Here is an 11966-nt window from a genome sequence, read left to right on the forward strand (position 1 = left end):
CCCGGCCTCTCGGAAACCCAGCGTGGCCTACCCTCTCCAAGCCCATTGGTTGAAGAGCACGATGAATGACAGGGAGGCGTGGTCACGCCGCTGCGAGGCGGGAGCGACGGGTGGAGCCAACGGCGAAAGCTGCGTGCGCAGCCGTGACCCTGTCGGCCGCCTATCGGAGGGAGGGGCGGGACCGCTCCCGCTTGGTGCGCGCGCAGCTCGACGCGGGTCCGTCGGTGGTCTCCGTCGCTGTTTTCTCGTTGCGTGGGCAGCCGAGGCTGCCGTCTAACCCCAACCCTGGACTCTCCTACGCACCAGACGACCCCGCTCCGGGTGCCTCGGACCTCGGGGTTCAGGAGGTGGGCGAGGAGCGCGCAGCGCTACATGTCACAGCCCTCCCCCGACCCTCTGGCCTCGGCCCAGACTTCCGCTCCCCAGGCCCCTCTCGACCCGTTCTCCCCACCGGCCCCTTCCCACATGCGAACCCCGATAGCCCAGGGCGATGCCCTGAGCGGGGTCGCGGTCGGCCCCCCTCCCCACCGCGGCTCCCGGTCACCAGCCCTCTCCTCGGTTCCTCCCCAGGACTGACTCAGGACTCTACCCAAGTTGCCATGGGCCCTTCCGATCCCCGGTGAGTACGTCGGCCCCACCCCGCCCTCTGCATCCCAACACCTGCCCACCCATCTCCCGCCTCCGCCGAGCCTCCCGCCGCCGAGCCGGCCTGAGGCAGCCGCCCTTCCCTTCCCTCCCTGCCTTCAGCCCTGCATACGTTTCCCAGTCAAGAACTCTCTACGCCAGTAGCACTGCCTCCTGTTTTCTGGCCACCCCTAACGCTCAGCGTCCTTCATTTCTCACCCCAAAGATGGATTCTTTCAAGCACTCTTCGATGAAATCATGAGGCACTTCTTTTTAGTAGTTCCTTTTGTTCTTTATGCCTATGGGGGGTTGGGGAATAGTTATTAAGCCCAAAGATGGAAGGAGAAAGGCCACCGACCCAAATCATCATGGCCAAATTAATTAAAGCAAACAAGCAGACTTTTTTATTCATGTACACAGGCTGGCTCCACCTAAGGCAGGGTTGGAGAGGTCAGCCTCGGATGTGAAGAAGACAAGGCTTTTACTACAACTCTGGTGGCGGGTTAACAAATGGGGGCTTGGGTGCAAAATTGGCGGGGTTACAGGAGCAGAACACGAGCATGCATGTTAATTCTAACGACCTCCTGAAACAGAGACATGGTTGCAAAGTGGGCATAACAAGGTAAGCATAGGTGGTCATATAACCTTTTGGAACAAAGGTAAGGCGGGATGGCGGTGGCGCACACCTTTAATCCCAGCTCTTGGGAGGCAGAGGCAGGAGGGTCTCTGTGAGTTCGAGGCTAGCCTGGTCTACAGAGTGAGATCCAGGACAGGCTCCAAAACTACACAGAGAAACCCTGTCTCAAAAAACCAAAAGAAAAAGAAAAAAAAAAAAAAAAGAAGAAAGAAAGAAAGAGAAAAATGGAACAGGTAGGGTTGCAAGATGGTTATAATTATAACAACTTTCTGAAACAAAGACATGATTGCCATTTCTGGAACAAGCAGTTTAGAACAATTTGTAGTTAAAAAGGTTATAAAAGCCAGGGCTTGGAAAACAGGTTTAATCATAAACAGGAAGGAACCTAGTGTATCTTTACTGTAAGATGGCTTTTAAGCCTAAGATTGAGGCGGGCTGGTTCTTCATAGTCTCATGTCACAAGCAGGCCCAAACCTACTCTGTATTCAAGGATGCCTTGAATGGTCTCATTATGTAACCAGACTGGCAGAGTACTCTTCATCCCCTGCCTTAGCAACTCCCAAGTGCTGGGGAGTCAGATCAAATGCCAGAGAAAATTATGGGGCCATAAGGAGGGAAAAAGAGCACTTTAAGCAGGATAGTAGTGTCATACACCTTTTATCCTAGCACTGGGGAGGCAGAGGCAGGGTCTGTGTGAGGCCAGCCTGGTCTACAGAGTGAGTTCTAGGACAGCCAGGATGCACAGATAAACCCTGTCTCAAATAGCAAAACAAACAAAAAGAGAGTTAGAACCCTGATTTTAGTCAGGAATCCAGCACGATTAACATTTACTGTGAATGTTGCCAACATAAAGACAATATTTCCTTTTTTAACTTATTGGTTTTGGTTTGGTGGGGTTTTTGTTGTTTGTTTGGTTTTTTGTTTGTTTGGTTTTTTCTCTTTTGAGTTGTTTTTTTTTTTCCTTCTTTTGAGACAGGGTCTTTACCCCTTGCTGCAGACCAGGCTGGGTTTGAACTCACAGATATATACCTGCCTCAGACTCCCAGTACTGAGATTAAAGGCCTATGCCACCACACCTGGCTGGTTTTTTGTTTTTGTTTTTGTTTTTTAATTTAAAATTACATTTTAAAATGTGTTTAGTATTTGGTTTTGGGCACTTGAATGTCCAGAATACATATGGAGGTTAAAGAACAACTTCTGAGAGTTGGTTCTTTTCTTCTACACGGTGAGTTCAGGGATTCAGCTCAGGTCACCAGACTCGTCACCAAGCACCACCGCCGCCCCGCCCCCCCAGGGGCTGAGGACCGAACCCAGGGCCCTCTACCACTGAGCTAAATCCCCAACCCCATTTTATTATGTATACAGTGTTCTATTTGCATGTATCCCTTCAGGCCAGAAGAGGGGGCCAGATCTCATTACAGATGTTTGTAAGCCACCGTATGGGTGCTGGGAATTGAACTCAGGACCTCTGGAAGAACAGCCAGTGTTCTTAACCTCTGAGCCATCTCTCCATCCCCTTTTTTATTATTATTTTTAAATTTATGTATGTGTGTATAAGTATGTAGTGTGTACAGGTGCTTGTGTAGGCCAACAGTGTCAGAGCCTCTTGGAGCCGGAGTTGGAGGTAGTTGCACGCTGCTTATGTAAGTGCTGGAAATTGAACTTGGGTCCCCTGGCAGAACAGCCCATGCTCTAAACCACCGAACCATCTTTCCAGCAGGTCACCAAGCACTTTTACCAGCTAACATTTCACTGGTCCCTAATATTTCTTTTGAGAAGGAATATTTTTGACTAGGAATGGTAAGGCCCTGGATAGTGCTGCGCTCCTCATCCAGAAGTTTTCTAGGACTCTCATAAGACGATTACCTTTGTTTACAGTAAAGATGATGCTGTCCTACTAATTTTCTGCATCCTTGTGATCTAGTTATCCATTGTAACCCTGCCAAGCGGGTGTCAGGAACCATGGGACCGCTTCTTATCACTGTAAAATTCCTTAGCAAACCTTTGAGTAATTTCAGAAGTCACCTATGGGACTGTTGTGGAGACAAAAGGAGCGGTAACACTTGCTTTTAATGTCAGGCACTCTTGGGAGGCTGAGGCTGGTGAATTTCAGGGTGTTTCAAACCAGAGTTTCAGGACAGCCGGGGCAACATAGTAGACCCTGCCTAAAAGTTAAGAAAAAACTACAAACTCAAGTAACCTTTGGAAGCCCACACCTCACTTGAGTGTGTCTCATTTTTCTTGGGATGCCTTTGACTCCTATTCTTAAATCTGTTAAGAATGTATTTTAATAAAGCCCAGCTTTTCCCTCGTATGGGCTTGTCCTGATATTCTTTTCTTTGACAAAGCCAGGGATTCAGCTTTACTTGAGTGGTAGTGCCTGGGGAAAAGTCCCCAGGTTAATATTAGAGCTGTTGGCCAAGCTAACACCCACTTACCCTTTGAAGTTCAGCTTCTTCCAGAAGCCTTACTCCCTACTTCTGACTAAATTCTAGACGCTTCCTAAGCACATTATTCTTCCAAGCTTTTTTTAGACTTATAATTACTTGATTAGTTGTTGGATCTTTCATTTGATGAATATTGTCTACTGTGTACCCAACTACTGTTGTAGGCATTATGGTGTCAGCAGTGGACAAACACAGAAAGTCCTTGTTTCCTTCGAATTTACCAAGATAGCAGTGGTGTGAAAATTAAAATGAAATGTACTGGGTGGGCGGTGGTGGCGCATGCCTTTAATCCCAGCACTCAGGAGGCAGAGCCAGGTGAATCTCTGTGAGTTCGAGGCCAGCCTGGGCTACCAAGTGAGTTCCAGGAAAAGGCGCAAAGCTACACAGGGAAACCCTGTCTCGAAAAACAAAACAAACAAACAAACAAAAAAAAAATGAAATGTACAACATGTCAGGTGATGAGAAATGAAATAAAACACCAATGTAGATTGGAAAGATAGCTCTGTGGGTAAAGTGCTTGCCATGAAAGGACCCACATAAACTCTCTAGCACTCATGTGAACACTGGACATAGAAGCACAAGCATGATGTCATCCCAGCATTGAGGTAAAACCACAACCACCCTAGGACTTGGCTGGTTAGCTACCAAGCCAAATCTGAACTCTAGGTTCAGAGAAACCCTGTCTCAGAAAGTGAGCTGGAGAGCAAGTGGAGAAGAGACTGGACATACTTGTTGGTCAAGAGTGTGCTTTGCTTTTGCAGAGGACATGAACTAGAACTCCAGCTGCAGGGGGATATAATTCCTCTGGCTTCCACAGGCACCTGCGTTCATGTGCACAGACACATAATTAAAAATAAGATAGCCGGGCAGTGGTGGCTAATCACCTTTAATCCCAGCACTGGGGAGGCAGAGGCAGGTAGATCTCTGAGTTCGAGTCTACCCTAGTCTACAGAAGAAGTTCCAGGACAGCTAAGGCTACACAGAAACCCTGTTTCAAAAAACCAAAATTTTTTAGAATGTATTGAATAATATAAAAAAAGTTTTTAAATTTTATGTTCATGAGTGTTTTGTTTATGTGTGTATGTGTACCATAGTGCATGCCGGGTGCCTAGAGATCAAAAGGTCTGACCCCTGGCACTGGAGTTAAGGGTGGTTGTGAACCCTGTGTGGATGCTAGGAACCAAACCCAGATCCTCCACAAGAGCAGCAAGTGCTCTTAACCCTCATTCCAGCCTTATTTAAAAAAAAAATTGTAAAATTACATTTATTTCTGCTAGGCATGGTGGCATATGCCTTTAGTCCCAGGACTCCGCAGGTAAGAGGCAGATGTATCTTTGAGTTGGAGTCCAGCCTGGTCTACGTACTGAGTTACAGACCAGCTGGAGCAGAGCTACATAGTGAGACCTTGCCCCTCCCCCTCCATTTTGGGGGGGGGTAAAATAAAAGTAAATAAAATTGCTGGGCGATGGTGGCGCACGCCTTTAATCCCAGCACTCGGGAGGCAGAGGCAGGTGGATCTCTGTGAGTTTGAGGCCAGCCTGGGTTACCAAGTGAGTTCCAGGAAAGGTGCAAAGCTTCACAGAGAAACCCTGTCTTGAAAAACAAAAAAAAGTAAGTAAAATTACATTTACTTCTTTTATTTGGGGCAGGAGGCACTACGACAGCAGTTCTCAATCTGTGGGTTGTGAGCTTTTTAGGGTTTGAATGACCTTTTCAGAGGGTCAAATTTCAGATACATACATTATAACAGTAGCAAAATTACTTTTTTTTTTTTTTTTGGAGCTGAGGATCGAACCCAGGACCTTGCGCTTACTAGGCAAGCGCTCTACCACTGAGCTAAATCCCCAACCTGCAAAATTACAGTTTTGAAGTAGCAACAGAACAATTTTTATTTTTTCGTTTTTCGAGACGGGGTTTCTCTGTGTAGCTTTGGTGCCTGTCCTGGATTGCACTCTGTAGACCAGGCTGGCCTCGAACTCACAGAGATCCGCCTGACAATACCTCCCGAGAGCTGGGATTAAAGGTGTGCAGCACCACTGCCAGGTGCAACGGAATAATTGTATGGTTAGGGTCACCACAACATGAGGAACTGTATTAAAGGGTCAACTGCACTACGGTATACAAGTGGAAGTCAGGACAACTTGAAGGAGTCATTTTTTTCCCTCCCACTGTGTGGTCTTCAGGGGAGGACTCCTATCTGTTAGGTTTGACAGTAAATACCTTTACGTGGTGAGCCATCTCAGTGGCCCTTTTGAAACATTTTTAATGTGTACATGTGTGTAGGTCCGAGGACAATTTTGATGAGTCGGTTCTCTACCAGGGTTCTGGGAGTCAAACTCAAGGTTGTTGGGATTGCAAGGCAGGTAATGTAACCAGCTGAGCCACCTTGCAAGCCCTTCCCTTTGGTTGGCTTAAGCGTGCTCTGAATACAGGGGATGTCTTTTCCTGGGGCTCCTGCCAATGCTGGCAGACTGCTCACTCATAATTGCAGAGTGACTGATCACAAGCCAGAGACCTAAGAACAGGAACCACAGCTTCCTCTGTTTTCTTGCTAGGCAGTTCATCCAACATGGCACTTCCTGAAGATAAGCTGAGCACTAGATGCCAGCCTTTACAGCAGTGGTTCAACCTTCCTAATGCTGTGACCCTTACACTTCCGCATGTTGTGCTAACCTCCAACCATAACATTAATTTTTTTTTTTTTTTGCTACTTTATAATTAATTTTGCTACTGTCATGAAACAATGTAAATATCTGATATGCAGGATATGTAATGTGGCCCTTCTGAGGGTCACGGGTTGAAAAAGGGCAAAGATGAAATGTAGCCTTAGGGAAAGGTCTTGTCCAATGAGATTATAAATCAAGTAACATCGCAGATCTTGGCTCAGACTGCAGGCCAAGGTGACCAGTTGTTTAGAATTGGGTTTAATTGGGAAGAAAACTCCAAATAACCACCATCATGGACTCCATCCTCCATATTTTTGGTCTTTTGAGACAGGGTTTCTCTGTGTAGCTTTTGCACCTTTCCTGGATCTTGCTCTGTAGACCAGTCTGGCCTTGAACTCATAGAGATCCACCTGCCTCTGCCTCCCGAGTGCTGGGATTAAAGGCATGCACCACCACCGCCCGGCTCCATCCTCCATCTTGCTTCAGCCTCCATGAGGCTGCTGCTTCCTCATCCAAGATTGCTGGTCTACTCCAGCATTACATCAACATTTCAGACAGAGAGGCCAGCTTAGGCATGTTCTCTCCCTGGAAAGACACTTATCACTCCTGATGACACTTCCACTTGCAGAACAGTCTTGGGCCACACCTAATTCCAAGGAAAGCTGAGAAATAAGTGGCATTTTGAGGGCAGGGGCCTATTATCAAGCAGAAATAGGGAGTGAGTATCTAGAGGTATCGTGTAGGCTCTGATCTGTGGGTAACTAATCAATCCAGCTGATGGTATTTTTTTTCTGCCACTTAGCGTCAATCTCCCAAGCCTGAACAGACTGATGACAACAGCAGTGAGGAGTCTTTGAACTCTGACATTCAGAAATTGAAGGAGAGGCTGGACATGCTGGACAAGGAGATTTCCCAGTTAGTAAAAGAGTAAGTCTTTGTTGTTTTGTTTTCTGAGACCCTCTTGTACCCCAGGCTGACCTTAAACTTGCTGTATAGCTGGTAACATTGAAGTGGTCTTCTGGTATAGGCAACAATGTCCAGTTTTCTTAGCCGATCTTGTTCCTCCCCAGTGTGGTTAGGATAACTGACCAGTGTGGAGTGCTCACCTCACATGGGTAAAGCCCTGGGCTCCGTCCCTACTGCAAGAAAACAAAGGGCAAGAGATGAGGCTCTATAGCAGAGTGCTCACCTGTCCAACATAAGCCCTGGGGTGGATCCCAAGTCAGACACAAACGTTCGAAACTTTTCATTAGTGCCTAGTAACAAACCTAGCCGTACTAGCTTGGCATAGGAAAGATTCTGCCGTGGGACTCTTGAGTGTCTTTGCGGCTGCTCTGGGAATTGAGGTTAGGACAAGCCTAGAACCAGGTTCTAGAAAGCTGGTGGAAGTGGAAGCAGTGGCTATTCTGGTCTCTCCCTCTGGTGCTGAATTCTAAGCACTGCTGACTATCATGGATCCTTCATCAGTGTGGCATTTCAGCACTTAGGAGAAGCTGGCTTCTCCACAGCTCCTGGGCTTCCTCATGCTCCTCACTCCAGCCTTAGGACAGAGGCTGAGATGCACTGGGATGTATATTTCACATGAGAGAATCTGCCTGATGCCCCAAATTATGTGCTTATCTATGGCTAGAGTCACATAGTAACCAAGTGTCTGGAAACTCCTTTAAGGGACAAGATAAGTTTGCTAGGAATGAGGGGATAGGTAGGTCCCCTGCCCATTATAAGCTTCAGGAAAACAGGGTCCATCCTGTCTTCACTATCCCCAAGGCCTAGCACTTAGTAGGACTACATTTGTGAATATTTGTTGAACAGATGCTAAACAAATGTCTCATTGTTTCCATCAGCTTACCTGATGGTACCTGCTCTCCGTTGCTCTTCCCCAGAGGCTACCGTGTGGGTGAACTGGAGAACCATATCTCCCTCCTCCACGAGTACAATGACGTCAAGGATGTGGCACAGATGCTACTGGGAAAGCTGGGTGAGTCTCAAGGGATGGGGAGATGGCTCCTCCCCCCAGTGGTGTTGGATTTTACTCCTTGGTCCCCTGACTTGCCAAGCATCCCACTCTTGTCAGCTCCCCTGCTCCTGGAATACCCCAACCCTCTTCTCACCAGCCTCTGCTTCCCCGAGTACCCAGCAAAGCAGGTCTGCAGCTCTTTCTTTAGTCTCCAGGATCTCGAGCACAGGGCCTACTTAGGAGCAAGTTTGAACAGGATTTACCCACCTCTGAGGCTGGGGCTGAGGTCCCTGATCTTCCATGCCTGCACAGACATTGAGATCCATGGAGGCCTCTGATGACCAACTTGCTCCAGTGGAGCAAGGCCCAGGTCAGCTCTTTATGATAGACAGTGGATCAGTTCCTCCTGAATCTTGCCATCCAGAGTCTTGAACCAAAGCAGATACCTGTATGCTTGGGCTGATGAGCAGCCTGCCATGAAGTCAGACTGGTTTGGGGTAAGATACTCGGTAGCTAGTTTTAGCTACGCTCAATAGCCCTTTCCACTGGCCCAGGGTGCTGCGCCCTGATACTCTGCAGCCAGTGGGATAGTGTTTAGAGCTGCGTTGTTGACCAGTCACTGCCTGAGTTTTAGTGCTTGTGACAGAAATCCTTCTTGGCATCCAAGATTCCACAGACCAGAGGAATCATGTGTCTTTAAGAACGGGTCCTCCAGAGCGAGAAGAGAATAAGAAGGAAATGAAAGTGTCTAAAAGAGCAGTGATCAGAGCTGGGGGGGGGAAAGGATATGGCTAAGTGTGGTAGTGTATGCCTGAAATCCCAGTCACTGGAGGCTGAGGCAGAAGGATCATACGTTCAAGACCAGCCTGGGTTCCATAGTAAGACCTGGTCAGAACAACAACAGTAAAAGAGTTAGAACTCAGATGGAGACCTGTCACCATCCTATCACTTTCCTGTCTTTTCAGTGAATATTCACTGTGTAAATGGTATCTAAGATGCTGGGAGGTGGTGAAACACATGCCTTGGGTTTTAGTGTTTAGAGTGGGCAGATGGCCAGGTAGTTAGTAGATGAACAGAAATGCTATGCTGCAGTGTGTTAAAGTTCTATGAAGGACACAGTGGAGATGGAATACTGGGGTCTGGAGAAGGAGGCAGGAGAGAGCAAGATTGGGTGCTAGGAGGAGGCCTCTGAGGAGCCTTCCCTGTGGAGAAAAGGATGAGTCTTAGGCAGAGCAGGAAGAGGAGCAGGGTCACACAGGCTGCTGCCAGAAGGCTGGCTGCAGGCCATGCTGTAATGCTTGGTCTTGTGGGCTGGCCAGGGCAAGCCCCCCAAGGGGCGGAGCTTGGAAGGAGAAGCAGGGAGATTTCCTTTGCCATTTGGGTGAGGTGTGAATCTGGGCTCCAAGGGTGGTGGTCTGGGTGGTTAGGACAATGGCCTTCACTTGGGTTTTGACCTTCTCCACTGGATAGTAATTCTTCCTTCCTTTCTTTCAGCTCTGACCCGAGGTGTCACCACCAAGGAGTTATATCCAGATTTTGGTCTAGACCTGAGTGACTGAACAGAGGCTTGCAGATTTTTATCTACAGCCCATGGGGACAGGTGGATGGGGACATGAAAAGCAAAGAACCCAGACAGTACATTCATAGGGTTTCCAGACAAAAATTGCTAGAAGCCCCAATTTCCTGAAGGTCCAAACTAAGTTTAGGGTGGGTCCTAGAGAAGAGGGGTAGGGGTGGGGGTGGGGATTGTCAGTGCTGAGGTTCCTAAATGTCCTTGTGAATGGATGTGTGTGGTTGTCCCTTTTGTTAATAAACATGAGCAGTCTCTATATGGTTTTGATCCCTTCCCTCTACTAGTCCCAGTCTGCCATGGATCACAACAGTTCACTCCTACTGAGTCTCATAGCTGTTACCTCATCCAGGAGAATTTTTATTGCTGTCCCATTGACCTCAGAGAGGCAGGTGACTTGCCCAGAGTCACCAATAGCAAGGGTGGCAGGGAGTGAGCCCAAGATTGTGCTTTGTGATGCTACTTTTCTGGGTTGAGAAGGAACAGGTTAAAAGTAGAAGTGAGAAACTTATTTATTCAGGTGTAGTAGTGTTTGTTGCATGAATCCTAATTGGTCTGACAATAAAAACGCAGAGCCAGATACCTGGGTGAATGCTAAAAGATCAGAGGAGACAAGCCACAGCCACTGCTTACCCCTCCAGCTCCTCAGCCAAAAGGGGAAGACCCTGTCTCCCCGAATCCTCACACTGAATGCTGCTGAATTGTCAGCCTAAAGGCTGAGTTCCTGTCTCCTCCCAGCCTTAGCTGCACACCTTTAATCCCAGCACTCTGGAGGCAGAGGCAGAGGCCAGGCTTGATGGATCCCAGGGCTGCATAGAAACCACTGGAGGTGGGTGTCTTAGGCTTTCTGATGCTGTGAAGAGACACCATGACCACAGCAACTCTTATAAAGGAAAACATTCAATGGGTGGCTTAGTTTCAGAGGTTTAATTCATTACCATCATGTTGGGACATGGTGATGTGCAGGCAGACATAGTACTGGAGAGGGCTGACCTGAAGGCAGCAGGAAGTGTTCTGACTCACTGCATATAGCTTGAACATAGGAGACCTCAGAGCCCATCCTTGCAGTGACACAATTCCTTCTATAAGGACACACCTACTCCAACAAAGCCACACCTAATAGTGCCACTCCCTGTAAGCTTTTGAGGGCCAATTACATTTAAACCAGCATAGTGGGGTAGGGGAGGAGGCTTCTTTGTCAGCAGCTGTGTGGCCATGGGCAACTGGCTTCTACATTGGAAAAATATAGTATCTTCATTGGGGTACTCACTGCCTGTCTGAGCAGAACTCACACACCTCCATAACTAAACGTGGTAAAAGTATGGTTATAGAGCCAGCTGTTCATGCCTGTAATCTCAGCACTTGGCAGCTGTGGCAGGGTAGTACTATAAGTTGCAGGGTAGTACTATAAGTTGCAAGCCAGCCTGGGCTACATAGGGTATATAAAACCCTGTCTTTGTCAAAGACACCAAACATGTCTGGAAAGCTGGCTCGGCTGTTAAGAAAACCTGAGTTGTGAGTAGTAGCATTCATCTTTAATCTGAGCACTCGGGAGGCAGAGCAGGAGGACCTCTGAATTTGAGGCCAGCCTAGGATACATTGTGAGTTCCAGGACAGCCAGGGCTACATAGTGAAAACCCTGTCTCAGATTAGTTCCCTAGTTCCCAACACACATCTGGCAGCTCACAACCACTTGCTCCAGCACCCTCTTCTGGCCTCTGCAGTCACCCCTCCCACACAGACATAACACATACACAAATCTTTTTTAAATTTTTTTTAAAATTATGTGTACGTCATGTGTAGTATATGTGCGTGCACTAGGGCTCAGAGGCTTAGGGTTCCCTTGAAGCCGGACTTACAGGCAGCCTCCAGTCTCTGACATAGGTGCAGGGAACCGATCACTAACCCTAAACCATCTCTCCAGCACCAGTTTTTTGTTTTTGTTTGTTTGTTTTTAATGTCTGTTGCTGGACATGGTGGTGGCATATCCTTAATGTCAGCACTTAGAAGTCAGGGGCTGGCAGATCTCTGAGTTCAAGGCCTGCCTCATCCATATAGTGAGTTT

At 47.8% G+C, this 11966-nt stretch overlaps 1 protein-coding gene across 1 annotated transcript; it reads left to right on the top strand.

The window, feature by feature from the left end:
- Positions 1-150: 150 nt before the first annotated feature.
- On the top strand, positions 151-10799 carry Swi5 (SWI5 homologous recombination repair protein; the record flags this gene model as incomplete). Its single annotated transcript, XM_036183383.1, has 5 exons — positions 151-347; positions 571-619; positions 7177-7301; positions 8258-8352; positions 9826-10799. Coding segments are annotated over 5 exons (531 nt in total), but the record flags the coding sequence as incomplete, so codon positions are not given.
- Between the last annotated feature and the right edge of the window lie 1167 nt (positions 10800-11966).

The sequence above is a fragment of the Onychomys torridus genome, chromosome 4 (assembly GCF_903995425.1).
Source record: "Onychomys torridus chromosome 4, mOncTor1.1, whole genome shotgun sequence".
Classification (NCBI taxonomy): Eukaryota; Metazoa; Chordata; class Mammalia; order Rodentia; family Cricetidae; genus Onychomys; species Onychomys torridus.